At 44.4% G+C, this 27,885-nt stretch overlaps 1 protein-coding gene across 5 annotated transcripts in view; it reads left to right on the plus strand.

Moving 5' to 3' along the window:
• Window positions 1-27,885, plus strand: part of SEPTIN11 (septin 11) — a 71,653-nt gene that overhangs the window by 34,562 nt on the left and 9,206 nt on the right. For 4 of the 5 annotated variants that reach the window (XM_038400688.2, XM_038400692.2, XM_043513669.1 and 1 more), the window contains exons 2-9: window positions 2,639-2,753; window positions 9,751-9,946; window positions 13,793-13,979; window positions 16,097-16,258; window positions 19,411-19,507; window positions 21,270-21,438; window positions 25,002-25,134; window positions 27,074-27,261. In XM_038400688.2, coding sequence (XP_038256616.1) covers window positions 2,639-2,753; window positions 9,751-9,946; window positions 13,793-13,979; window positions 16,097-16,258; window positions 19,411-19,507; window positions 21,270-21,438; window positions 25,002-25,134; window positions 27,074-27,261 — 1,247 coding nt within the window. Of the gene's footprint in view, window positions 1-2,638; window positions 2,754-9,750; window positions 9,947-13,792; window positions 13,980-16,096; window positions 16,259-19,410; window positions 19,508-21,269; window positions 21,439-25,001; window positions 25,135-27,073; window positions 27,262-27,885 lie in introns of those variants that run through there. The other variant, XM_043513670.1, reaches the window with a different exon arrangement.

Raw genomic sequence — 27,885 nt, forward strand, 5'->3', positions numbered from 1 at the left:
TGCTGAAGTACTATAGTGAAGGGTGATTGACAGATACCTGCATTCTGGTATTTGGGTTGCGGAGGGAGGGGGCCTAAAGCCCGTCAGTGTGCAAAGGAAGAAAAGGCAGTCACTGCCTGTGTGTACCATGTGTCAACCTAATTTGAGGATGGCCAAGAGAGCCCCTAGACGCCAGGCTTCTAATGGAAATGACAGTTTTTACATCTATAGTGCTTTCCCCCGCAGCTCTCCATAAACATTAAGTGAAGGGTTTTCAGAAGAACTCAGCCTTCACCTAACTCTGCTCCTATTGGCGTCAATGGTAAAACTCCCCCTTGTTTCAGTGGGAGTAGGTCAGTGCTCAGCTCCTGTGAAAAACCCACCCTTAGACCTGCCCTGCGTGTAGCAGGTTTGCTGGCATAGCTACATCAGTCAAGGGAGTGACCTTCTCTCTCTCTCTCCATCCCCAATGGATGTATCTGTGCTGGCAAACACAGTAATACTGGCAAAAAAGTCCTTTTGCTGGTAAATCTTGGGCCTGGTTTACACTAGAAAATTAAGTCTGTTTAACTACGTCAGTCAGGGTGTGAGTTAAGTGTCGACAAGACCTTACTCTCTTCAGGAAACTTGCTTAAGTTTCACTGGCAAACCCTTTCAAGTATCTGGTAACAGGGTTTGCTGGTATACTTCCGCCAGTATATCTGTGCCAGCGAACCCTTGGAAGTGTAGACGAGGCCCTGGTCTTTTCACAGCCCCTGAGCAATAGGGCTGCTGTTTGTTTCTGGATGGGAAATGGGCACAGGAAAGGTCAATGACTTGCCCCCTGTTGCGCAGCAAATCACTGGCAAATGGGAGAACAGAACAGAGAGCAGCAAATAAGGATGATCCCTAAGAACTAGATTAAACACCATTTCTCTAAGGTCTGGATCCAAACCCAGTTGGAGTCAAGGGAAAGACTCTCCCTGAATTCAGTGGGTTTTGGATCAGGCCCAAGCTGTACAGGATTGATTTAGTTGCAAACATACAACATACATTGAGTAGCTCCTATTTTCCTGGCATTGGAAAACATTTAAAGGTCTGAAGTCTGGGGCACCCAACACAAGCTGCAGGGAATGACCTCTTTTCCTGTTTCATGGAGTTCTGTAATCTGTTCTCAAGGCATTTGTGTCGATGTGATTTGGCAGAAGAGCTAACTAGTGTGGCTGCTTTTTCTAGACTAAAACATAAGTTACTACACAGCTGTTGTGGAAAACTCTCTAAATATAACATTGGATTTGCTCCAACTCTTTATCCTGCGAGGTCTCTGCTGGTACACTAAACCCCATGGAAATATCTGTTGGTGTGTCTTTCAGTTCAGGGTGCCCGACCAAGCCAGCAGAGGCAAATAGATGGGGAGGGAACTACTGGTTAAACCTTCCCAGGTGCTTAAAGTGACCCTGAATGAGGACTTGAATGCGTCTGATTCGGATGACTGTACTATTCCTTCAAGGCTATGGAACATGAGATGTACTCTGTACGGGAAATTGTGCATCATGTTAAAAAGCCAAGGGATGATTGCCCTGCTTTCTCACCTGACGACGATGTTGCGTGTAAACCAAACCACCCATAGAGCAGCATGCACATCGTCCTTGTCAGAATGCGGCATTCAAAGCCTTTCAAAGCCAGGAATTTAGCTGGCTTTGTTCGCATTGTTCAGATAATGCCGCTAATGTGCTGCTGCTGTTGTAAAACAATAGTCAGCTCTGAAGCACAAAGTGTCCCATTTCTGCTAAGTTGCTGTGCTGATTAGTAGAGTTCTGAGAAGTTCCTTTTTCCCTGACAAATATAACGGAATACCGAGCTGGGTTCTCCACTTATTTAAATCAGGACTAACAACATTGAAGTCAAAATCCCAAGGGGCCAGCTGGGGATAGCCAGATGTCAGCATGATCCAGCCCCAGCCCCTTCTCAGCCCAACACACCCCCTATTGTAGGGTTGCAAGGGCAGTGGTGGAGAAGCTGCCTATAGTTCTGCACCAGACGGGGAAATCCTCAACAAGGGAGAGGTAACCAGCTTCCATCGCCTCTGCACCACCGGAGCTGCCCAATGGTAACAAAGCAAGGCAGAGAATCTGTCTCGCCAAGTGCACTGTAGTGGGGGCTCATCTGATCACAGCTAAAATTGCAGCTTGGTCGGGTGTGGTCACAACACTACTGCTGTGAGTGAAGTCCTGCAGTACTTAGTTGTCTGACTGTGTATGTCGGCTCCTAACTTTTTTCTCCTATGGCCACAAGAATGTTGGAAACTGGAGCACAGAACTTCAGTTTCATCTTCTGCAATTTGCTAATGCTTGCTGATCTGCCAGTCACTGGCACAGAAGAACTGCCTACTTCCTGTGGTTTGGGGGCATTGTAGATAGCTAACCCCCCCAGGAGAATTGGATAGATCACACACAAGGAAGACATCTGAGGGTTGGGGCGGAAAATTATCCAGAATAAGTGGTTGAGAATCCACTCTGTCTATCCCTTCACTTCTGCCCTCAACCACCTTGACTAAAATGGGTCCCAGTGAGAGATTATTCTCCTCTCCTTTGAGAGTGGCTGGTATTCCTATAACTTTCACCTGCATACGTTGTTGTTCTACATCTTGGTTACAAATATTTCTATTTGGGATTTTCAGAATGACGAGCTTCGAAACCTGTCCCTCTCCGGTCATGTGGGCTTTGACAGTCTTCCAGATCAGCTGGTCAACAAATCAACCTCTCAAGGGTTCTGCTTCAACATTCTTTGTGTTGGTAAGTGATACTGCACTGCTGAGAAAATGGCTTTTCACATCAAGACATCATGTGACAAGAAAATTTATTTATTTAAACAAAGAGGGGTGTGTGTATGTGAGAATAAATAAAAACAAAAAAACCCTTCCATTCAATAACGTGGATAAGATATAAACCAATAGGGTGAGCATTATAAAAGGGACCCAGGGAGGATTGATTTAAACCACTAAGTGGAAAGCCTTGATTTTAATCAACTTTTTTCCATTTGTGCTTCAGTTATTTTCTAAGGAAAGGTGCATTCTCATTGGTTGACATAATCATTAAAACAAGTTGATTTACAACTAAATAGAGCCTTTACGCTAGTGTTGGTAGGTCTTTTCCTTATCTAGGAGGGCATGCTATCACTATATACATCTATTTCAGCAACATATAGCTTTAATATTTACTGATTCTTTCTTGTACATTTTAGTACGTTAGGAAATGGTGAATGCTATATATTGCTTATTCACTAGACGATTAACTTTTTGCTCATGATTTGTGTCGAGGTATATTAAGATAACTGGAATTTAATGAAAACACACAAACCAGCATTTATTTTTGGTATTTGAAGGGAGAATATGTTTAGGCCTTAATATATTTCGTATTAAACTCAGATTTCATTTTAAACAAGTTTATTTTTTTAAATAATTACTTAAATAATAGAATTGCTTTTCCCCTCCCCCGGGGGTGAGGTTGACCATAGGCTGAACGTACAGACTTCAGGCCTGCTCCTGTCAACATTTTAATATACGAGTCACTTTACGCTTGAGAGTAAGGCCGAGAGATTTCTCATGTGACTGTGTTGGAGCAGGGTGGGCTTGGGCCTGATTCTGTGTTATTATAAGGCCCTATTATAGTCTCAGAGACTTTAAGGTCAGAAGGGACCATTCTGATCATCTAGTCCGACCTCCTGCACAGTGCAGGCCACAGAATCTCCCCCACCCACTCCTGCAATAAACCTCTCACCTACATCTGAGCTATTGAAGTCCTCAAATCATGGTTTAAAGACGTCAAAGTGCAGAGAATCCTCCAGCAAGTGACCTGTGCCTCATGCTGCAGGAGAAGGTGAAAAACCCCCAGGGCTTCTGCCAATCTGCCCTGGAGGAAAATTCCTTCCCGACCCCAAATATGGCAGTCAGCTGAACCCTGAGCAAGTGGGCAAGACTCACCAGCCAGACACCCAGGAAAGAATTCTCTGTAGTAACTCAGATCCCACCCCATCTAACATCCCATCACAGGCCATTGGGCCTATTTACCACTAATAGTCGAGATCAATTAATTGCCCAAAACATGTTATCCCGTCATACCATCTCCTCCATAAACTTATTGAGCTTAAACTTGAAGCCAGATAGGTCTTTTGCCCCCCACTGCTTCCCTCGCTCTGGCAATGCCAGGGGGCCTTAAGGTGGGGGTGAATGAGAATCAGGCCTACCACCTTATTTATATTGTATTTAATCTGGGTACTGCAGGTACGGCATCTGTTCACTTGCCTTAGTTACTTTTGGCACCTTTGAGACTAACAAATTTATTTGAGCATAAGCTTTCGTGATCTACAGCTCACTTCATCGGATGCCTCCGATGAAGTGAGCTGTAGCTCACGAAAGCTTATGCTCAAATAAATTTGTTAGTCTCAAAGGTGCCACAAGTACTCCTTTTTCTTTTTGAGAATACAGACTAACATGGCTGCTACTCTGAAACCTTAGTTACTTTGTTTCTCCCGATTATTCAGAGCTGAAATCCCAAATCCTATTGTCTAGGGGAGACGCACACATCTGTGGGTTGGAAAACAACCTCTCCTCTTCCCCCACCCGTCCTCCAGTGATTAGTACTTTCAAGCTACACTAAATAAAAAAAAAAAAATATAAAAGTACATGGGTCAGACTCAGGGAACCATGTGTCAAAACAGTTTTAACATCTTGGTTGTCTTCAAGATATCATCTAAAATTGCTCAAACATTGAATGCACTTCTGTGTGCAAACAATGCTTAGCTTGGCAGAACGTTCCATAAACTATCTATTTCCATTGCTCATATGTTGAAGCAAAATGTTTTCTCTTTTCTGATTAAGGACTTTAGGTTTTTGTTTTTTGGTTTTTTTTAAATGCTTTGACTGGATTTTCATGTCATGTTTAGAATATTGTCCACTGTGCAGTTTCAGCTATCTGAATCCACATCTGGCTAACCAGACTAGACTGCACTTGCAGCATTAGGTGTTTAGGAGCTAGACAGGAGAATGAGCATGGAGAAATATGACCAGAGCGACTGACCATCTCTTAGCAGCATGAAGCTGTTTAGAATTCAGCAGGGAGCTTCCCGATTAGCAAGCAGTTGGATGATCAAAATGGCATAAATTGGTTGCTTTTTTCTTCCTGCGGTAAACATTCCTAGCCTAGCATGACTCAATTTGTCTTCATTAACATGGCAATTTGCTCCACGTTTTTTCTTTTTCAAAGTGTGCCGGTCAAGTTTTGTTAAGCTCCAAATAGAAATTTCACACACACATTGCTGCTATTGTCCAAAGGAAGGGGGAAAAAAACCTGGCATCTCTTTGAGGGAAAGCACACAATTGGCTCCTGCATGGTGACGTAACGCTTCTAAATGTAGCATGTCGTGAGCCACAGAGAACAGTATGCAATGATGGCTATGTTTGCTTTAGCAGCTCACCATCAAACACTGTCTAGTGATTTACAGTAGAAAACTGTTTAATAATAGTAATTCCATGCACAGTGCATTCCTCATGGGGACCACATTGAGCTGGTCTGTGGCTGATATAGATACATATTTTTAAAAGCCTTATTGCTTTGAGGTTTGTGAACTGGGATTCAAGCTGCTCTTGGTTTGGAGAAAGTATTGCTTTCCAGCCGTAACAGTTTGAGAGACTGGCAGCTAAAACCAGGCCGGGAGTGAAGCAAAAGGGAAAGCCAGATGGCTATGAGAATGACATGATTTTACGGCTCCCTGTGTATCGTGCAACTTTCCAGGATAGGAGCGCCTTGAAAATCTGTAAATCCCAGCATTTCTTGCCTCGATGGTTACTGGCCCCTTAAAATGATCATTGATCCCACAGGCTAGGAGTGGGCTTTTGGACACTGGTCCATGTTTTAAATATTATTAGTTTTAGGCCCAAAACCAATGTTTCGTTCCCTGCCTGTATATCTTTGCAAGCATCAAGACTTATTCATATGGCCTGTGAGTCAATGCAAGAAAAGCAGGAGTTGTGGTGGTATTCCAATGAGAAAACAATAATGAATAGGTATAGATATCTTAAGCTCCCTTGGTGGAAGGATTATGGCTAGGAGAAAATGGTTCCGCTAGAAAGCTGAGCATGCCCAAAACAGCCCTCTGAGGGATAGAATGAAACCAAAGGTGTACAAGTCTGGGTTCAGTGGGGTGGTGTGATTCTGACCTGGAGCAGCTCTGCAATTTGGGACACTTCCTTAGAGCATAGTGAGAAGGGAAGGATCAGCTGATTTGAGAGTGGGCTCTCGAGTATTAGTGTTGGACAGGTTGCTGGAATGCGGGCTGTCCAGTGCTAGCACTGAATGGGCATGTCTAGTCTGCAATAGCTGGGGGTGATTGCCACCGGAGCCAGCAAACCCAAGCTAGCTTTAATCTAGCTTGCTCGGCTCCCAGAGCTGTGAAGCTATGGCATGGCTCAGTGCAGGATGTACAAACCCATCTGGGTCACTGGGTAATTACAGGTGGGGTTAGCCCACACTGTTGTGGCGTCACTGCTCCAGTACCCAACCTAGCCAGATGAAATCTGGTTCAGGTATGTTGGCTGTAGCTGCCGTCACAGTCAGTGATTGTAGTCTGGACGTACCCCCTGTGACACAGTGTGTCGGTTCAACACACGCTGTTCTCATGGAACCCAATCTTTCTTTCCATAGTCCATACCAAATAGAGACAGTGATCTTCTTTTATTTAAAGGGGACATTGTATTACTAAATGTGAAAGGAGTGGACCCTAGCAAATAAACCGTCCTTAACTTAAAAATAGGCTGATCATCTTTGGTTATTAAATGGAAACAGCCATCAGAGACGGGTTACTCTTTGCTGCTGGCCTCTTACAAAGAGGTCTCACATTACCACCTTTATTTTCAGGAAGACACCTTGATGGAAGGCAGTACTGAGGAATGGTATCTTAGTGGTGACTTGAAAACAAATTGGGCCCATACATTCCCTTTTTGCTTGTTTAATATATTTTAAATGAATGGTTTTGTTAACAATTTTTCTCCCTTTCCTGCTTGTGTTTTTACATTAGAAATTCAGGTCTAGTCTGCCCTGGAATGCTCTGTGATAACCAGTGCAATGATGAGGTCACAAGAGTGAAAGTTGAGCATTTGAGAAAAGAGATTGGTAGTCACTCTTTTAAATTCTTGGTTTCTGTGGTTTGTTTTTAGTTTAGTTTTGTCAATACCTACTTACTGTTAACTTCCATGACTAACATTTTGTTTAAGGAATTCTTTAATGGAAGGGAATGCTGATTCTTTACCAGTGTGTTAGTGCTCACAATGAGCAGACTTGGAAGCCTCCAGCAAAACTAGAGAAGATCAAGTTTTGCTATTCTTGTCCCCTTTAAGTTTAAAAAGCAAATAGAAAAGCAGTTTCAAGAACAAAAAACAAACAAACAAACCCCCAACCTTCCTGTCCTTCTGTATACATCAGGCTTGGAAGAATTAGATTTTTACTGGTGAATGTCAATTTCACTGTACACACACAAACTGGCGAAAAAATATTTCCATCGATAACCATTGATATTTACAGATGGGCAAAGTAAGATAAATGCTGCTTCAGAACTTAATTTGATTTAAGGCTCTTTACTTTGTATATGTTGACATGCAGTGCAGGCAATTTGTGTGTTTAACAGTTGCAAAACTATAATTTTTGGAATCTTAACGTTTGCTGTCGTTAAATAATTGTTGTCCGCCCCCCTCCCATAACTTTGCAGAACTGTAAAAATTAAAATAGATGAAAAATGAAAACGATGCTTAAATAAACATCTATATTATCCATCAAAATTATTATATACAAAAAATTGAATTCTGCCAGGCCTAACCATAAATTAGCTAAAACTGCACAAACCTGATTTTTAATATTTATAATCCTTTGCCTTTTAAGTTACCTTTAAGAAATAACTTGCATTTCTATGTATCTATATCCTGGCTTCCTCATTAAGGCCTCAATCCTGCAGTTAGATCTAAATCCAGACCCTGAACGTACACAGAGTCCCATTGACTTCAAACAATATAATTACTGATTTCTGTGAGGATCTACGTGGATGCAGGGGTTTGCCTGCTTTGATTTGATTGCCACAACAGGACCTAGACCAGCGCTATACACCTCCCTCCATTTACTATCTTGTGTGGAATGATGATTAAAGTCTTGGAGCTTGTACATTTGAACAGATCCTTCGACTTAATAATCCTGTTTTAAACATTCATTTACCTGTGTTACTAATTACATCTCAAATTAATAAAATTGAAAGAATTTTAAAAGTCAATATTTATGCCACACCTTTGGATTCTTTTCTTTTTTGCCTTTCTCTCAGCTGAGACTGTGAAAATCAAGTCATCTAATTTTTATTTTTTTTCATTATTGGGTTTTTGATTCTGCAGTGATTTTAGTTTGAAAAATACTGCAGGAGAATTGAATTTATTGTATGTTTGACTAATGCAACAGCTTCCATTGGAATTTAAAAAAAAAAAGTCTATAAATCTGAGTTTGGAGGGTCCCTTTGCTTTATTTCTTTGTAAGAAAAATGCTATTAAGATTAGTGTCTAGCTCATAATATTAAGAGGGAATTTGAGCATGGTTATTTGTCGAGACAGCATTCTGAATGCTATCATATTCTTCTGAATACTGTACCAGGGTTATGTACAAGTTAGGAGAATTTGGGACGCACATGTCCTATAAACAGTGTGTGAGGAGTGTTTGGGGAAAGAATTAACTTCTTCATGAGTTTGTAGAGAAGATATTACATAACCAATCAGTCTAGTGTAAAAATAATCAGCAATGGCAGAAGAAAACACAAAGGAAAAGCGTACTTAAGAATGTAGGATTTGCCATATTTATAACTTGGGTCTAGCAAGTCTAATAACCTGCTTCCAGCAATGGCTGATTCCTGCTGCTTCAGCGGAAGGCAACTCTTGCTTTCCCCCGCCTAGAAAACTCACCTGGTCCATTGACCAATGCTGCACATTTCAGCTTCCTACCCAGCCCATCACACTTCCAATCTCTTCTCTAAGATCACCTAGTCCAGGAGGCCTATAAAGCCTAATTCACCTCCTCCCCAAGAGGGGTGTTAACAAAATTGTTGTCAGGAAAGTATATTTATTAACCCTTTGCCCCTCCTAAAAATGATGAAACATCATTGTGCTCCATGCTGCTGGCCGGTTACCTATGTATTTGTGGTATCCCATCTGTTGTCTCTACGTCGTCTATAACTGTAAATGTAACCCAGTGGTTGGTAGGTAGGGTGTGTGTGTGGTGCTCCCCTCTGGACCCGATCCATACAGAATGGGAGTCGGTTAAAGCTCTCAACCACAGAGCCTGGCTGCAGCAGTAGAAATTCATGCATATAGCTCTAGAGGTACCTGGTGTCTGCCAAACTGGCAGCCATCACATAGTGGATTGGGGCGCTCACTTGGGCCGAGCTTCCTTTGATCAGAAGATGTATGTAGTCCAATGATGAGCATGTCTTACAGATCCCCCTCACTGCCTGATCTGCAGGGGAAATGAGTCTGTTACAACCCCAGCTCAAGCTGTTGCAGAACTCTGAAAGTCCCCAGTGGCTGACCAAGATGGCAGCCATCTTATAAGGCGTCTAGGCCTGAAGAGCTTATCTCACTGTCTGAGAACCATCCACTGTGGTTTTGGTGCTACAGAAGTATCAATCTCTCTCTGCTCTAAAGAGAGCTTTGGACAGAATGGTAGGGGGACGAAGTGATCTCTAGCTCTAACGCATTTTCTGCCTGCTCAGGTGAAACCGGCATTGGCAAGTCAACTTTAATGGACACTCTGTTTAACACAAAGTTTGAAAGTGACCCAGCCACCCACAACGAGCCCGGTGTGAAGTTGAAAGCAAGAAGCTATGAACTCCAGGAGAGCAACGTCCGTCTGAAGCTGACCATTGTTGACACAGTTGGATTTGGAGATCAGATTAATAAAGATGACAGGTAAAGTTGCTTTTGCATAGGAAGGGGGTCTTGCATTGATTCCTCCTCAGGCTGGAAGGGCTTGAACGTACTACAGGAATATTTAGTATCCAATGTCCTCGAGGACTGCAGCGTCAAACCTGCTGCTGTCGTTGTAGTTGAGTTTAATGGCACTCTGATTAAGGAAACTGCATAATCCAGCAGATAGAACACTGGACTGGGACTCGGGAGACCTGGGTTCTATTCCCTGACCTGCTGTGTGACCATGCGTGGGTCCCTTCAGCTCTCTATGGGTATGGGTATGGCTATACAGCAAAGAAAAATCCACAGCTAGCCCCTACCAGCCGACTCAGGCTGTGGGGCCGTTTAATTGCTTTGTAGACTTTCGTGCTCAGGCTGGAGCCTGGGCTCTGGGACCCTGCAATGTGGGAGCAATGAAACAGCCCCGTGAGCCCGAGTCAGCTGGCACAGGCCAGCCCTGGGTGTCTAGTTGCTGTGTAGACCTACCCTAAGCTTCTATCTCCTCCCATCCTTTCAGTCTTGTCTATTTAGAATGTAAGCTCTTCAAGGAGGAGACTGTATGTTCTTACGTGCATGTGTAGTGCTGAGTGTAATGAAGCCCTGATTTTGATTGGGGGCCTCTAGGCACTGCTATAATAGAAATAATAATGCAAAATAATAATGCAGTGGATTGTGGAGATTTATTGTGCCAAGCAAAAGTCAAGTTGCTTCTGAAAACTGTTGGTTTGACAGATGAGCTTATTAAATTGTGTAGGATTTTAATTTGTATTAAATAATATTACTTAATTAGATAATGCTTTGCATGCTGAAAGCACTGTTTCATCATCAACTAGGGAATTAACGCCACAGCCATGTAAAGCAGGTAGATACTATCACTCTTTGATGAATGGGAACCTGATATGGTGAGTGAAGTGACTTGTAGAAAGGTCATTCAAATCCGTGATAAAGTTGGGACTAGAATTTAGGCATTCTTGACTCTGTGTTCATTCCTCCAGACCTCAGCAAGAGAGAACTCACGGATCACATTGTTCTTAAGGTGATGTTGGGAGGTGGATGGGTTTTAGTCTGGATGCAGATTTTCCCATTTCAGACTAGAAGTAAACATTCTGCATGTACGTTTCAACGTATTACGTAGACTATTGTTTAGTATTTCTAGGATGCTCAACTGCGCTGTCTGAATAGACATTCTTACACTTAAACAACACGTCTGCCTTCCCCTGGGATCTCCTAATCCCAGTCAGTATTTTAAGATTGTTGGGCTTGTCTTAATATTTCTATCCCTTGATGGAAAACTTCTCGAGATTCATGGCATTGGTCGGTTATTTTTGTCTTTGGACAGCCATTGCTGTTTTTAAAAGCATCCCCATTGGCTGCAATTGCACCAAAATGCTGTGTGTGTGTTGTGTACTATCCAAGCTTCGCTCCTCCTGCTCTGCAGCAGCTTTTAACTAACGCACCGTGTGCCTTCCCACAAAGGAGAAATGAAAAGTGAAGTGTGTGTGACTGTAGGCAGCTCTGTGCTTTGAGCGATGCCATATGCTCTCAAGCTAGAAGGAAGGCAGGTCAGAGAAGGAGTAGGTGTTCAGCATGGGAACGTGGCAGCTTGTTACTACTGGGTCACTTTGCATTTGATTCATTCAACAGACAGCAAGAGCAGGCAGTATTGTTATTGGAGTCCCTCAGACTTCACTCTCCAGAGCTCCTTTAGAGAGGCAGCCACAGTGTGACGGGCATAGGAAAGCCATTATTCCAACTCTGCCGCAGAACAATCTGAGACTCGTCACCCTTGACTACAGCAAAGGGGGCTACCAGACTAGGGCTTTCCAGACCATTTTGGTGACCCTTTTGTACAGCATATTTTCTAATTTCAGACCACGACAGGCCCCAAGCAGACAGCCATAGCCACTTCTACAATACACTATTGTCTGAGGCCTCCTTGGATCCTCTGGGTCAGATCAGACAGTGTTACCCAGGGGATGGAGACTGGAGGGAGGACTGTGTTCTGAGCATTCATAGTGAGGTGTTTGACAGCTGTTTTGTAAGCCACATGGTTAACAGTGCTGATCACCGTGCGCCCTGTGCAGGTGGTTGTTGGATCATCTGGGCTGTATTCTGCACCAATCTACACTCCAAGAGGAAAACCAGGAAGGAATGTGGTTGATCACACACCCAATCATGCACTGCTGTGTACAGCCTTCAAACAGCTGCCCTGCAGTCTGGAGCCAGATGTGGTTCCCTGCTCTGGATTCAGATACAAGATGCATTTCTGGCTACCTGCACAGGGAATGTCTTCAGCTCCTCCACCTGTGACGCTAATGGGCTCATCTTCATCCTCTCAGCTCTTATCACCATGAGGCTGCTGTGATACGTGAAGTGTCGGGAACATCTCACGGCTTTATGCTCCCGTCACTTCTTGGAGTGTGTTTTCTTGTGCCCGAGACTGCAGTGGGATGAGGAGATGATGGCAGGAAAGCAGCAGAATTTCAATGCAACTCCACTTAACAGAACTAACACCCACTTCTTGCATTGCTCTCTGGCCCTCGGGCAGGTTAAACAGCAGAACATTAAATGGAGCAGATTCTTGTACTTTGTTTTATCTGGGCAGTGTCTTCTAAATGGCTGACTCTAATTTCAGTCTCGAAGGAGCTCTAAAATGTGACTATAAAGCTGGGATTTTGAAGCAGTATTTCCTGTGAATGTAAATGTATTCAAACAGGGGACCTGCTAATGGACCATAGCTTTTAAAGCCCAGGAGGGAGCAAACCAGGGAAGGAGGAGGGTGTGAAAATGGGCTGACATTTTTGCTGAGGTCTGGCAAATGAGGCCAAGAATCTCATCTGGTGTAAACTGGTCTCATTCTGTTGAAGTCGCTGATTTACAGCAGTTAAAGATTTATTCCATGTGTCCAACTGCCTGAGTGCACATTAGCTGCAGGAAAGATTGTTTAATTGACTTCATTTAAAGTTTTCTAACCAGGGGATAAGAATTTGGACAATTGCTGTTTTAGCATGCACTGTGTTGTGGGGGAGAGGGGGAATCCAATGAATGCCTGCTGTTTGAGGGCCTGATCCTACAATATGCTGTGGGTTGCCAACTTTTGTTGGCTTTATTGGGAACTAGGCGTGTTCAGAACCTCAAAGGATCAGTCCCCAACTTAGAAACCTATCGGTAACAGGCTTGCATTGAGCTCAGCTTTTGGCGGATGGTGGCTAGCGCTCAGCAACAAACAGTGTGAACAGCACTAACTACAAAGCTGGGACCATGACACCCTTCTCTGAAAGCAGAGTCAATTAACGAATCAGATCACATCTCCAGTAAAGCTGTAAAAAAAAAAAAAAAAAAAAAAAAAATTAGCTTTGCTCTGAGATCTAAACTCCTGAGAAGCGGTTATCCCAGGTAAGCCTCTCTTCCATTTAAAATAACAGCCTGGAGTTTGGAACAGCTGGTATTTTTTTGCATCGCATGTATCTGGTCTCTCTTGATGATGCAGACAAGCAAACGGTTTGTGCTGTAGTGTGTGTCGAGGCTGTTGTGGCCTCTGTGATTTGAAAGCCCAGGATCTCTTCCATCCACCATAGCTGAAATCTTGTATGATGCGTTTTCTTCTGGTTTAAGGTAAAACACATGGTCATTCCGAAAGGCGTGTGGGCTGAGGACGGGGCTTGGCTCCAGAAGTAGAAAATCTCATGGTGAACATGAAGGTGGTTGATGGCAGTGTCTTAAAATTAGACATGCCCTCACCCCCCAAAAAGGCAATGAGACGTCATGCGTGTCTGCCAGTTAGACTGTAACTTACCAATAGTGAATGCCCTGATCTGAAAAGAACTGTTCCTTCCAAATTTTCAGCTATAAGCCCATAGTCGAATATATCGACACTCAGTTTGAAGCCTATCTGCAGGAGGAACTGAAGATCAAGCGTTCCCTGTTTAATTACCATGACACAAGGATTCACGCCTGCCTATATTTCATCGCACCTACGGGACACTCACTGAAGTCTCTAGACTTGGTCACCATGAAGAAGCTCGACAGTAAGGTATGCACTACCCATGTCATGCCCCTGTGTTTCTCTCCTGCTGCCACTTAATTTGATGACCGTGCCAAGGATCTAGCAAAAGGTGGAAAAAAAATACCCATTCTCTCTAGCAGCTGTGAATGGATAGGAGTGCAGAGAAGGCTTAAAAGAGCTTATCAGATTTCTCGACAGCAAGAGCAGGTTAGCACTAATGAATTTCCAAAGGCTCTCACCATTAACTGGGATTTGGGCAAAAATCTGGGTTCTTTTTTATCCAAACTGGTCCACCATGTCCAGTTAGAATAATAACATCACCCACTTTACTCCACACCAGCCCCAAATGTGTAGCAATCCTGAAACAGGCTGCTGCAAATGAAACGGTAGTGTCTGCTCTCAAGAATGGCCCTCGTTTCATACCAATAGAGCCACATTTTTGGCATTTGGGGGTCAAAACACCCCTGTGCTTTGCTGCAAATGCCCCCGTCACAGCCAAACACTATTTGATCAGCAATTCTGCACTGCAGGCAAAACGATCCTTACTGATGATACAGCCAGTGGATCTAGCGGTGGAGGCGCTGATTTAGCCCTCAGATGGGTAAAGGGAAGCTCATGTTAAAATGTTCAAGAGCATCTTTTAGCATTGAAAAGTTAGTTGAAAACCCAAGCCCCTTGAAAGGAAGCTGGTATTCCTAAATGCTTAGCTGCCGTCTGCTCACCAGTACCGTGACATGGTCAGCTGCTTGCATTCTGGTTTGAAATACGTGCAGGACAGTAAAGCGGGCAGCTGGAGCTCTTCATTTCATATGCGTAGAATGTTCCACGTCTTTTGAGTGACTCTGGTGCCCGAGAGCCATGAAGAATTTGTAACAGGTTGCCTGATGATGATATGGGTAAAGCTTGGAGTCGTCTTGTTCTGTAGTTGCAGAGATTTGCGGAGAATCTGCCTGTAATTGGCACTAGTCTTAATTTTTCCTTGGACAGGGATTAGTTGCTGTTACAGGGCCATCCTCAGAAAGGAATTAGTTTATATAATTTAAGAGGATTTTCAAGTGCTGTAGTTAAAATGTCTCCATATAGGTCAATATTAACGTCTTCCTTACTGTAGCAGCATTTTATATTGCCATAGGACAGAACAAATGAAGGAAGGCTACTAATCAACCCTAGATCACACCTCGCAATATGGTCTTTTCAGAGTTGGTTTAAAAGGCGCTGTCTAGCAAGAGCTACATTAACCTATGGCTGTGGTGAGCTGGATCGGCCAGACCCTTGCGGGACCGTAAGCAAGTTACAACAGCCAGCAATCTAGGGTGAGAGAGTGACCAAGAAAGGATACACAGATGATCTTCATTTGTCACAGCAGAGCTGTGGCCTGATAAAGCTCCCTGATCCCTATCGCCCCGTGGTCCTCGGCCAATGTAAATTAGTGTAGCTCCATCTGAGGATCTGGCTCTGCATCCAGTTTCTTCCTGTATGTACTTGAAGTTTGCCAAATTTGGTCCCACTCTCCTAGGCAGTATATAGGGGATGGAAGCTTCTTTAATGGAGGAGAAAGACCAGGTTGCTTATTTCAGGCCAATGCAATAAAGGGACAATTCATCTCTGTCCAATCGCTACGCTTTGTTCATCTGATATGAACATTTCCTTTTAATACTAGGCTGTAGAGGTGCTCAAGGATAAATCTCTAGGCTGTTTTCTGAAGGCGAGTTCTAGAGTAGTTAAGCCTGCTACAGGTCTGAAGAGGATGAGTGCCTAGATGGTAATTTCCTTTGGAACTGTTTGGATAGTCTGTCTGACAGCATTTCCTCTCCGCCCTATTTAAAAAAGTAAACTACTGCTACAGAAGAGGAAATAATGTGTTGCAAAATTGCATTTGACTTTTAATGGAGCTCTTCTCTACACATGAAAAGCGACTGGCGCAATCCTGTCGCAGCCAGTGTTGCTTGCTTCAACACACACCCAAAAATATCAAATGAATTGGATGGACTGGCAATTCCTGTTCTAGTAGAAAGTTTGTATTGCATCACTGTTCGTTTTTATGTGCCATGTACTTTGTCCTCTTCTGGATGAATATATTGAGGGAGGTGTCTTTTATGAGGCCATTGGCAAAGTAAAATGACAGCACTCTCTTTGCCTTGCAGGTTAACATTATCCCTATAATAGCCAAAGCTGATACGATTGCAAAAAACGAGTTGCATAAATTCAAGAGTAAAATCATGAGTGAGCTGGTCAGCAATGGTGTCCAGATCTATCAGTTCCCCACAGATGAAGAGACAGTGGCTGAGATAAATGCTACAATGAGTGTAAGTATTGTTTTTCTGAACCCATCCATCCCCACCCCCAGGGCAGGGGGATGCTGCATCCTTTTGCTTTTCCAACTGAAACTCAAATATAAGACAATAAATAGAGTTTGATGAAAGCCCCTCTCTGCTCTGCTCTGGTCAGCAAGACTTAATAAAACGGGGTGGGCTTGGGTGCTGATATATATTTTAAAAATCTTGAAAATATTTCTTCTCTGCTGATCGTGTCCTTTCCCATGTGCTTTCCCCCTTACTAAATATTCATATCCCCAGAGGGCAGAGTGATCAGGGCAGAGGACTCGGAGCAAGGCCTCCTATTCCCACTCATTGCTTGTTGCTGGGTGATCCACTTCACCTTCCTTTGATTCAGTTTCTAGGGGAGGACTAGAATCAGGCAGCTGGTGCTCTGGTCCCGTGTGGAGCAGTTCTGGGTAGTGCGGTGGTTAAAGTGGTGGGGACTGCTGACAACTGACCTCTGCTAGCACGAGCTGCACCAGTGGTAGCAATAAGAGAGATTTTAGGGAAATAAAGCTAGCGTAGGCAGGTCTTTACGCAAGGGTTATGCAGAGAGAGATGAATTGCACCCTGGGAGGCTTGTTTGAAAAAGAAGAGGAGGAATCCAAGCCCTTTGCCTCTAACTGTATTACAGTAGCACATAGAGGTCCCCAACCAAGATCAGGGCCCCATCGTACTAGGAGCTGTACATGCACATAGTACAGCTGGACATCCATCTGTCCAGTCCAGAGCTTCTGGCTGTCCGAGGGTAGGGACACCTGGAGCCGGGGGTTGCATCCCTGCCTATCTTGGCTAATAGCCATTGATGGACCTCCCCCCATGAATTTATCTAGTTCTTTTTTGAACCCAGTTGTTGTTTGTTCTCTTTGGTGAGAACAAAGGTTCGACACTCCCCCACGGCTCTTCCCCGGGTGAAGTCCCGGGCTGACTGGCTGCTTGGAACACAGATTTTATTTGTTCTGGTTTTTGGCCATTAGAACCATTGACTTGAGGGGATCGGCCATTTTTGCCATTCTAACAGCTTAGCTCATGGTTACGATTTGGGCCACCTAGAATCACATTAGCTGTGCTTGGTTGAGAGGAGAGTATGTTTCTCGCCACACTTAGTGCAAGAAAACTATTTCTATATAGTTGTATTTTAAAAAAATGTATATTGAAGTTTGTTTCTCGGGAATCTCTCTGGTGCCCGCTGCTGTCTTAACAGCACCTCACAAACGTGAAGGACCATGTTGTGTCTAGCTGCCTTCCCAGAGGCACGAGCAGAACCCAGGCATTGCCTTAATCAGAAGGCTGTCCCTGCTGTCTGTGGTGCCAGCACTAAACTGAAAGTTGTCCTCTGAGGGTCCATCCTGGAGCTCTGGTCATGCGGTTGCACAGCAAAGTGACCGAGGCTGTGTCTGCTCTGCAGCTGGCAGCAAGCATCCCAGCACAGGGTAGAGCAACATGCACTAGCTCAGGGGGAGCACAGGCAGTGACTCGGGCTAGCTGGCCAAGGACGTACAAGCCCGCGCCCCTGGGTATGTACTCGGATGGCTCGCTCAGCTGCCTGCGCCGTTGCAGAGCTAGCGTATGTCTGTCCGTCCATGCTGGGAAGCACCCTCGTGGCTGCAGTGTGGATTTAGCCTGAGAGTTTGGATGCTCCAGGAAAGCAGGGGTGGGTGAGCAGAGTGAAATCCAGCCCCTATGTCCCTGGGGTAACAGAACTCCGAGAGGGAAGGGGGGCAAAATCCCCATGGGTGCGTGCCTGGCACAGTGCAGAGCTCAGCCCTGCAATCAACCTGCGTGGCAGCGAGGGAGGGAGGGAGAGGCAGGCGCGTGGGGTGGGCTAGGGGAGGAGAAGCACATCCTGCTTCTCTGACTTGCACCCCTTTGGGGCTGAGCGGAACGGCCAGTGGGAGTTAGTTTTAGCAAGGGAGCTGCAGCTGCTCCATGGCCAGGCGGGGAGGATTTCTCCTCCCATCCATCTGCCCCATTCTTTGCTTGGCTGCCCAGGCTGGGCGCTGGTCTCTGGACTCACCCCTTGGTCCATACCAGCCCTTTCAAAGGACAGGCTATGAAAATACCACCTGGCCAAGCTCTCCAGAGACTGGCGTGCAAGCCCAGCTTCCTCTTGGCAGGGGTTCTGAGCATCTCTTCCAACTGCCGGGACTGTCTCAAATCCCCTTTCAGGGCTTTGATCAGCCGCCTTTGTCCTGGTCTCTCTCCTCTGTTCTCCCAGAGCAGCTGGGCGGTGGGAAATGGGTGGAGCCTCACTCCATCTCTTCTCCCCACTCATACTCAGGCTCTCTCCTTACTGGCTAGCACAATTGGCCATAGTGGGTCCCAAGTGTGCTGCTGGTGTTGGCCAGCTACAAATTAATACCCACCCACCCAGTAGGAAGCCAGGGATGAGTTGTGAGGAAGGCTGCCTCTGATGGTGGTGCAGTTTACACACCACCTCTTGCGTAGGGCTGTCTGCAGTCACAGCCTAGCCCTTTGCCCGGGAGATCTAACAGTTACTTCTAGCTACTGCAAATGGCTGGATTAAAAGGCTTTGGCAAATATTTAATTTTTAACTTTTTTTTTTTTTAAATGGCCCCTTCTTTTGAGAAGCAGAGTTGTTTTTATTGTGTGACACTTGATTTTTTTTTAACATTCAAATCCGTTTCCATTTTGATTGCCTTGTGCAAAGGACACCGGTTCCGGGTTTAACATTCGTATGTTCATCCGTTAGACACAGATATAAAAGAAAACTCATTACTCTGCCATTTACAGGATTTCATCTCTGACCCATCTCAAATAACAGAGGGGTTGAATTTGTTCTGAAAATGAATGTGTTGGGTATTAAGCCGCAGTAAAGTGCGCTGACCTTTATATTTAAAGTCCATGTTGTAATGAAATGCAAGTGCTGTAGCTGACTAGGACTTTTTTGTGGGAGGTGGCTCATCTGCTTTAGATTTTTCCTATCTGAAGTCCGAGCATGCCTCTGATCTAGAGCCTCCATTGATCATCCAAAGACACCAGCTGGATTGCAAAGGCATTTTAGTAACTTTAAATAAAAAAAATCACAGCTGCTATAGTAAATAGAGCTTTCTTCGAAAACACTCCCTGGCAAAACAACACAGGAAATCCCTAATGTCTTTGTCTCTTTGCTTTTGTAGGTCCATCTTCCATTTGCTGTTGTTGGCAGTACTGAAGAAGTGAAGATTGGCAATAAGATGAGCAAGGCCAGGCAGTATCCATGGGGGGTTGTGCAGGGTATGTCCAAAGACAAACAAACAAACTCCTTGTTTTATGCCATCCAGTTTAAAAAAATAAATAAATAAAAAAATTGCTGATCTGTTGAGGCTGTCTGCCAATTTCTGGCCTTGGGTGGGAAGAATTTTGCAGTGGTCGGGCAAAAAGGCCGTTTAAAAAGCAAAACAAAACAGGGCTTCGCAAGCACTTCTTAACCTTGAGATTGGTCTCTTGGTCACTTGAGAAAGGCATGAATCCACAACCTGACTGTCTGATCTGGGGAAGAGCAGGTTAGAATTCAGAGACGTTGGCAAATATTTCATTTGTAACTTTTTTTTCTTTTTCTTGTGTTCCTGATGTTTCTGGGCCAGCAAACTAATTCTGAATAACAGGGAATGGTCAGACAGTTGAATGGTTTGCTTTATTTTCAAGGAATATGCAGCACCTGCCGTACTCTTCTCTGATGAAAGTCAATGGGAGTTTTCTCATTGATTGAAATGGGATCGGAGTTGAGCAAATGCTGAGTGCTTGTGAAAATCTCACCCTGACAAACAAACAAAATGCTAATAAAGGCCAAATTCTCCCCTTGGATGTGCTGGTTCCTCTGGAAGTCACTGGAAGCCCTGCATCTACCTGAGACTAGAACTTGTCTCTGAGGGCACGTGTACATTGCATGCTAAGCCTGGGTGTGTGGGAGCTGGGCTTGTGGATTTGTTGCCTCCATGCCCATACTTGTGTCCACACTGCATTGTAAACCTGGGCTTACAACTGCTGGCCCCAGGTCTCACGGCTGTGCTAGTGTGTCCATGCTGCACTACTCAGACCTTCTGACTCAGATCTGCAGCTTAAGCTGCATCCACGCTGCAAAATAACAGGGCTTGGACCCAAGTATCAGCAGGAATTGGGCTCTGACCCACCTCCCTTGCTGGGTTTAAGGACCCGGGTCCTGAGTTCTTGCTGATCTGAGGTAGACTGAATTGTGTGTGGACAGAAGGGGGGCTTGGACTCAAACCTGAGCCAGACCCCTGCGTTAGTCTGCAGTATAGATATACCCTTCATGTTTGAAAAACCAACCCAGAATGTATAGACACTGGTAAAGCCTAGGCCCTGCAATTCACCCCCACTGCAGCTCCCCAAGTAGTAGCGATGGTGGATAGGGTGAAATGGAGAGGGCCTAGTTATTTTTACCACTGTATTGTCTAATCCTGCCAGCACAGATAGTACTGATGCCCTGCTCTTGGTACGCACTCAGGCAGGGGACGTAGAGGTATCTGACTGGAAAGCAGCATGTGAGAGACTCAGTACAACAAACTGCTAGAGTGTTTGCAAAATAATTCTTCAGCTGTTAGAATATTTTTCTGCAGTTTTCTCCTGTTCCTGTTGATAATACAAGCTGCTCACTGAGCAACTTGAAACTCGCCAGGCGCTCTATCATACAACACAAATCAGAGCGACGTCTCTGAGTGAATTAGGGTTAGGAAATAAGCTAGTAACATTTGGAAATCTCATACAAGTCATATGCCATGTCAGTTTCCCCTTGTTCCCAGGAAACCTAGTGCTTTATTCCCATTTACAGTGAACCCAGTTTACACTGCTGTGACATGGGCCCCTAATTTCTAACACTCCCTGACCTGTGGAACTCCAGACACATACACAAGCTGCATAGACATGCACCTGTGCACGGTAAATACTAACCATGAAGAAAGAGGAATGGTGAAAACCCGCTGGATGTAACTTTTTTTTCTTTCTTGATGGGCTATTTTTCTTTTCATTTCTTTTGCAGTTGAAAATGAAAACCATTGTGACTTTGTGAAGCTGCGTGAGATGTTGATCCGAGTGAACATGGAGGACTTGAGAGAGCAGACGCACACCCGGCACTATGAATTGTACAGGCGCTGTAAGCTAGAAGAAATGGGATTCAAAGACACTGACCCTGATAATAAACCATTCAGGTATGAATGCGTAACAAAGCCCATATTCCTTTGTTGGTGTGAGTCAGTAGTGAGTGACAGCACTTGTTTTTCCTTCTGTACCCTCCTACACTCTCCTTGGGGTTTGTTTTTTTTGTTTTGTTTTCCCTCATCCAAACAGCCACGCATGTTACCTCTTCAGCACCCAAGTCTTTCCTGGCTGGAGTGAGTTAAATCCAAAATTAGACTCTGATTGCATTGGCACTATTACACCACTAAGTCAGCCTGTGCCTAAATCTGTGGGGGTGTGCGCTTTGAGTCACCTCTGAGAGTAACCTATTGTGAGGGGATGGTTTTTTAATTGTGAAGGGAAATAGTCATGTTAATCCTTGAGATTGCAGATTATCACTGCAATTACTGCAAACAGGATTTCTCTCTGATCCTTGGCAACATTAAACCCAGGTGTGTTTCATAGCTTGAGGTAAAGATGTGGCCTTGTTCTTCTCACACCAATGCTTGCATAACCCCGGTACGGAAGATCAAGTTTGCCTCCCTCTTGCTTAGGCCAGACTGACACCAGTGTTAAGCTTCAGTGACTAGGCTAAGTTCCACCAGCGTGAGTGAGAGGGGCATGAGTAAGAGGGGCGTCGGGCCCCTGCTCTCTAACCAGCTGAAGTGTGAAGTTCATTTGATTTCCTTTCCAGAGAGCAATGACTTAAGATGGGCTCAGCCCTTCCCTTTCAGGAATCCAAGGAATTTCCATTGCTTCCTGTGTACTTGAGGCCACTTTTGCTCAAGTTATAAGTAGAAAGGAAATGGGGAAAGTACCTAATTTTATACATCGGGTGGATGCTAGTAGTTTAAAGTACCCCCACCTCCTTTTCCTGCAGTAGTTGTATTTCCAACATGAGGGAAACGGTCGTGTAGGGAGGGTATCTATTATTCCTCCCAAGACAAGCAAGCAAATATGCATTCCCTTGAGTCTGAGTCGTGGTCTACAGAGGGCATGTCTGCAGCAATCCTAGTTCCTCAGATGGTTTACATTACTCTGTCAGGAGCAGTAAGTATTCTATTAATCTTAAGCAAGCTGGATAAGACCGCGCAGCAAACTATTTACACTAAACAGGATATTGCAGAAAGGAAGCATGTAAATGAGAGGCCAGTATCAGTGAAATTAAGCTCATTGCAAGAATGCAGGCCACTGCTTGTGCAGGCTCAAAGAGGTGCTAAAATAGGAGGAAGTGTCTGTGTTCCTAACAGAAGGCTTTTGGTTTTGTCTTTTTGTTTGAGAAGAGATGGGTTGTACCCCACAAAAAACAGACAGCGTCTCTTTACTGTTGGACTCTCCTTGCTTCCCATGCATTTTCCTCCTCTTTGTGTAATCCTTTCCCTGTCGCTTGTGTTGTTAACTGACCTATCGATTTTTAAAATAAAAGCTAGAATGTTTTTGTTTTTTTTTAAATTGACAGTAATTTGGAAACATGTTTTCCTTAATTGGATGTAAATGTTCAGATTCCGGGAGTTTTCTCTGGAATGTAGGTTTATGCCTCTTTGTTTGATAGCTGAAGTAACAGCATCTCTTGAGAGCTGCGACTGTAAGAAGTTGCTGAAATCCCAAATGGCCTTGCTTTTATACAACTCCAGCGAGTTTTCCATATGTAATTTTGAATTCCTGGGCCAAATTCTCTGCTGGCATAACGGTCGAGAGGTCAGCGGTGTTGCCCCAACAAAGAATTTGACCCAGACGAATTCTAGGGAAGTAATGGAATTCCACCAGCAGAGAATTTGGCCCAGACAAATTCCAAGGAAGTCAGTGGTATTACATCAACAAACAATTTAGTTTGCTGGCTTTCATGTATTTGAAAGTTTCGCACGAAGGGTGGGATATCCAACTGTAGTTGAGGGCCTAACTTTGGTAGGCTCTAATGCAAATCCCAGGCTAAAATAAGGTGATATCGTCAGTAAAAATGAGCAATTTTGTCTGTCGCCGGAAAAAATCCTGCATGAGCTGGCCAGCCTTCCTCCTTCCACACCACCCTGCTCTTTTGTTTGTGACCAAAATGTGGGTTGCAAGGCAGGATATGATTAACTGAGTATGGAGTGCTTTCAGTTTGGTTTCGTAAGGCTCTGCTGCTCTCTATTGCAATTGCAGTTTCTAATCTTCACTCAGATAAACAGGTAAAACTGAAAGCGCGCACAAGGTGCTAGCAGCTCTGTTATGAAGAAGGTAGTGCATCCAGAGCTTATACTTGGACACTTACAGGATTTCAATTAGAGATGGGCCACAAACAGAACCTTCCATCGAAAATTGAGTTTCAGGTAGATTCTGATTCGTTTGTCTGGATCTTTATCTATTATTACCAGTCTGGGATTGTTTCCAGTCTAGATCCAAAAGAAGCTCATTTTCATTTTTCCATTCTCAGATGGTGAGAATCTCATGAGAACTGAACCTTATGAGACTTCACCATTCAAGTGCTGGGAGCCCAGCTAGGTCAGCTGGCATCATGAGACTGTCTCTGTCTGTGGTTGATACTGCAGAAGAGCAACTCATGAGAGACCCATTCCTGCAAGGGGCTGTGGGGAAATTGGTGGGAGCTGGGGTTACTCAGCACTGTGTGCAAGATTAAGCCGGAGATGTAGCAACCTGAAGGCTATGTTTGATTGGGATTGCGGGAGGGACTAACAAAGAAAATCACTGCACGCAATGAAGAATAAAGCACTGGCCCGAAGCAGGGGCAGATGTTTCACTAACTCAGTTTTAATTGTCCTCATTGTGCCTTCGCATAAAACGTAGCCTGGGTGTAAATACAAAATCCATTTCAATGGAGCTTTAATTGGGATTGTTTGTTCTCAGGAATGTAACGTGGGAAAAGAGTTGCTGGCAAACTCCAGCTATCCTTTTGACCGAGATTTTCAAAGCCACCAAAGGAATAAAATGAATGGGAATTTTGCTTCCAAATCCTCTGAGCGACTCTGAAAATCGCAGCTCTATGTATACGTGTGTGGTGGCCCATTTTATCTCCCAGAGATCTGCTGCAGCATCTCCTCATTGGGTAGTAAATCAGTGTCAAGAAACAGATTTCTTTGTGTTGATGGAGGAATGAAGAAATTAAAGCTGTAAAAGATGGTGATTCAGAGGAAGAATAACAGTGTTTTACCAAACATACCAGCCCAGAATCTGTGTTCTGTTAATCCTGGATCCATGGATCCTACATAAGCTAGATGCAGGACAAACAGAAGATGAAGCAAGAAGATTGGAAGCAGACAGAAATGTGTAACTGATCAGCCATGGAAGGCTGTGTTAGCTGCTGGATTGCAGTAAATGCATATGCAGTAGCTGTGTTTGGAGCCGAGTCACTCTTGCTGCCTGTTAAGTGACTTGCAGACTATGAAAGCCTGTATCTTTTATATAACTTCCCAAACCGCAGCCTTCCAGAAAACTGGAACGGAGATCCGGACAATGTGATCAGGTCTCTTCTCTGAAATTCCATGGCGATGCTGAGTGAGGGGTGACATGCCAAGAGGCCCAAAGCCTGGGGTGAATATCTCTGGTCCATGCACTAAGTGTAATCTTGACTGTGTTTTCCCTTGTGTATTTTTAATAGTCTCCAAGAGACCTATGAAGCGAAGAGGAATGAATTCCTGGGTGAGCTACAGAAGAAGGAGGAAGAAATGAGACAGATGTTTGTCATGAGAGTGAAGGAGAAAGAAGCAGAGTTGAAAGAAGCGGAAAAAGATGTGAGTGATTTCTAACCAAAAGGATTAGCGCAGGGGTTTACGCTGGGAGCTTGAAAGGGGCCTAAAGGATTTAGGCATTTGGATCCCACTTGTAGTCTGAGAGAAAGGATGGCCCACTTGTTAGGGCATGTGCCTGGGGTTGGGAGACCTGGGTTCAAGTCCCTGCTCTGCCGTAGACTTCCTGTGGGAACTAGGGCAAGTCACTTAGGGCCAGATCTTTTAAAGGTATCCAGGCACCTACATTGATTTTCAATGGGAGTTAGATACCTAAACACTTTTAAACACCTGGCCTAAGGTCCCTGTGCCTCAGTACCCCCATCTGGACAGTGGGGATAATAGCGCTTCCCAGCTTCTCAGGGGTGATATGAGGATACAGACATTGAAGATTGTGAGGGGTTCAGATACGGGGGGGGGGGGGCAGCAGATAAATACCATAAGCACAGAGAACTCCCTCAGGCTTGGTAAAACCCCAGCCACCACGTAATGCTGGCTCTGCAGATGGGAGTCCTTCCTGCCCAATGAAAGGCGTATACTTGCTAGGTCATACAGCTCAGTGGTTCCCCTTCGCCCAAAACACTGGGGACAGCTGCACTCTGGGGAGCTGATGGCTTTGCAGGATGCACCCAGCGCTGCAGACTATCTGTCTTTGAAGGGGCCATGTTTCAACCATTACAGTTCTTTGAAACCTGGCTGCTGCATAGAGCCTTTCAGCAGCTCAGCCCTGTTCTCTGGACTCCCACCCCCACTGCAGGGCCAGGGTTTCTCAGAGTGCAGCCTTGAAGGGCACAGCCGAACTATCGTTCTCCAAGAGGGCCACTTGAACAGGAGTTGCTCTAAGACCGATTCCCTGCCTCCCTGCACCTTGTCGTCCTGTTATATCTCTGCAAAGGGGGTGTAACATGCCACTGGGTCAGAGTGGTAGCGTTTTGCACCCACTGTCTACTCGCTTTGTGCAAATGTAGCTGTCTCCACATGATGCAGGGCAGAGGAGAATCAAGCCCCGAGTGTGTAAATGCACAGATACCTGTGAATGTTCCGAGAGCATGAGAGAGTTTCTGGAGGGCTTTTCGTCAGGTAATCACGTAGCAGTTTTGCTGGTCATCAGTGTACAACAGTTTGTCACTACACACACATGAAAACACAAATTGCATGAGTCTGTTTATTAAAGTGAACAACAAGACACATCACTGTAACCTTCCCAGTGCTTGGAATTGGGAATGAGTTATCTAGCAGTCCCCAGAAAGCCATAAGATATGGTGGAGGAGAAATGCTTGCTGGCTTGGGTCTTTCATTCAGTCATCTCAAATTCATGTCAGTACTTGAATGAAATAGATGTTTGAAGCAGTTCTCCTCACACGTAGCTTTCCTGCAGCAAAAGGTGAAATCCTAACTTTCCCTGAAGCCCGTTGGCAGAATAACTAGTATATAAGCACCCAGCAATACCTCTCCATACTTTGCTCCTCCTTGTAAAATAACAGGAATGTTTAAAATCCCTTTAGGAAAATTTCTTTTTGAGATCAGTAAAGCTTGGTTTTGTGGTGAAGGCCCTGGACTGGGAAGATCTGCCTTCAATTCCCAACTCTACCACAGCCGTCCTGTGTGACCTCGGGCAAAATTTTCAAAAGTGCCTCTATGACTTAGGCTTCTTCATGCATTAGAAATGGGATGTAGACTCCTAAGTCCCACTGACTTTCAATCTGACCCATATTTCTTTCTCTACCTCAGTTATAGACTACTTCCTTTGGCCGTCGTGTCTGCTTAGATTGGGAGCTCTTCAGGGCAGGCACTGCAGTTTTGCTATAGTTCTGCTTTACGTGTGTGGAGAGCATCTAGACCAGTGGGACCCCTGTAGGAAGTGCTGTAATTCATGCAAATAATAAAAAGCAATATTCTCTCCCCCTCCCCTCCAACTCCATCATCCCCCTCCCTGTCTGGGCAGCTCCATGAAAAGTTTGACCATCTCAAGCGGACACACCAAGAAGAGAAGAAAAAAGTGGAAGACAAAAAGAAGGAACTTGAGGAGGAGCTGAGCAACTTCCAGAAGAAGAAGGCAGCCACTCAGCTACTACAGTCACAGGCTCAACAGGCTGGTTCCCAACAAACCAAGAAAGACAAGGACAAGAAAAAGTAAGGGGCTGTCGCACTACAACCTTGTGGCCTTATTCCAGTGTGTGGTTTTTTTTTTTTTTTCTGTTGCATGTCTGTATTTGCTTTTTCCCATCATCAGACTGGAAACTGGGCTTTTTACCAGACTGATCAAATAAAATATCTCCAAGGGGTGGGCTGGGGAGATGATTTTAATGTTTCATTAAAAGGGTACCGTAAAGTTTAATTTATCCCTCTGGCTGGTTTGAGAGAGCAGTCAGAAAGTGGAGGTCTAATCTGTGATTTCTCAAGTATTTTCTGAACCAACTTTGGGACACTCAGGTCACAGACTTATTCTCCTGAGCCCAATAAGAGTGTCTCTAATTGTACTTCCCTTCCCCATTTATACGTTAACTATAATTCCTAAGTCTAAATACTTTAGGGTTGCGGTTATAGCTGTAAACACATTTAAAACCAAAAGCTTAACAACCATGTCATTTTGACATGGAACATCCTAGTGCCAAAAAGTGAATACTTGGAAAGTTTTGGTTTTTTTTTTTTTTTTTTTAAACTATGGTACCTATAATTACAGGTTAATTTAATTCACGTAGTATCAATTCAACATAAAAAGATAGCACAACTGATGCATCTAGCAAAAGATAAATG

Source organism: Dermochelys coriacea, chromosome 4, assembly GCF_009764565.3.
Source record: "Dermochelys coriacea isolate rDerCor1 chromosome 4, rDerCor1.pri.v4, whole genome shotgun sequence".
Taxonomy (NCBI): domain Eukaryota; kingdom Metazoa; phylum Chordata; order Testudines; family Dermochelyidae; genus Dermochelys; species Dermochelys coriacea.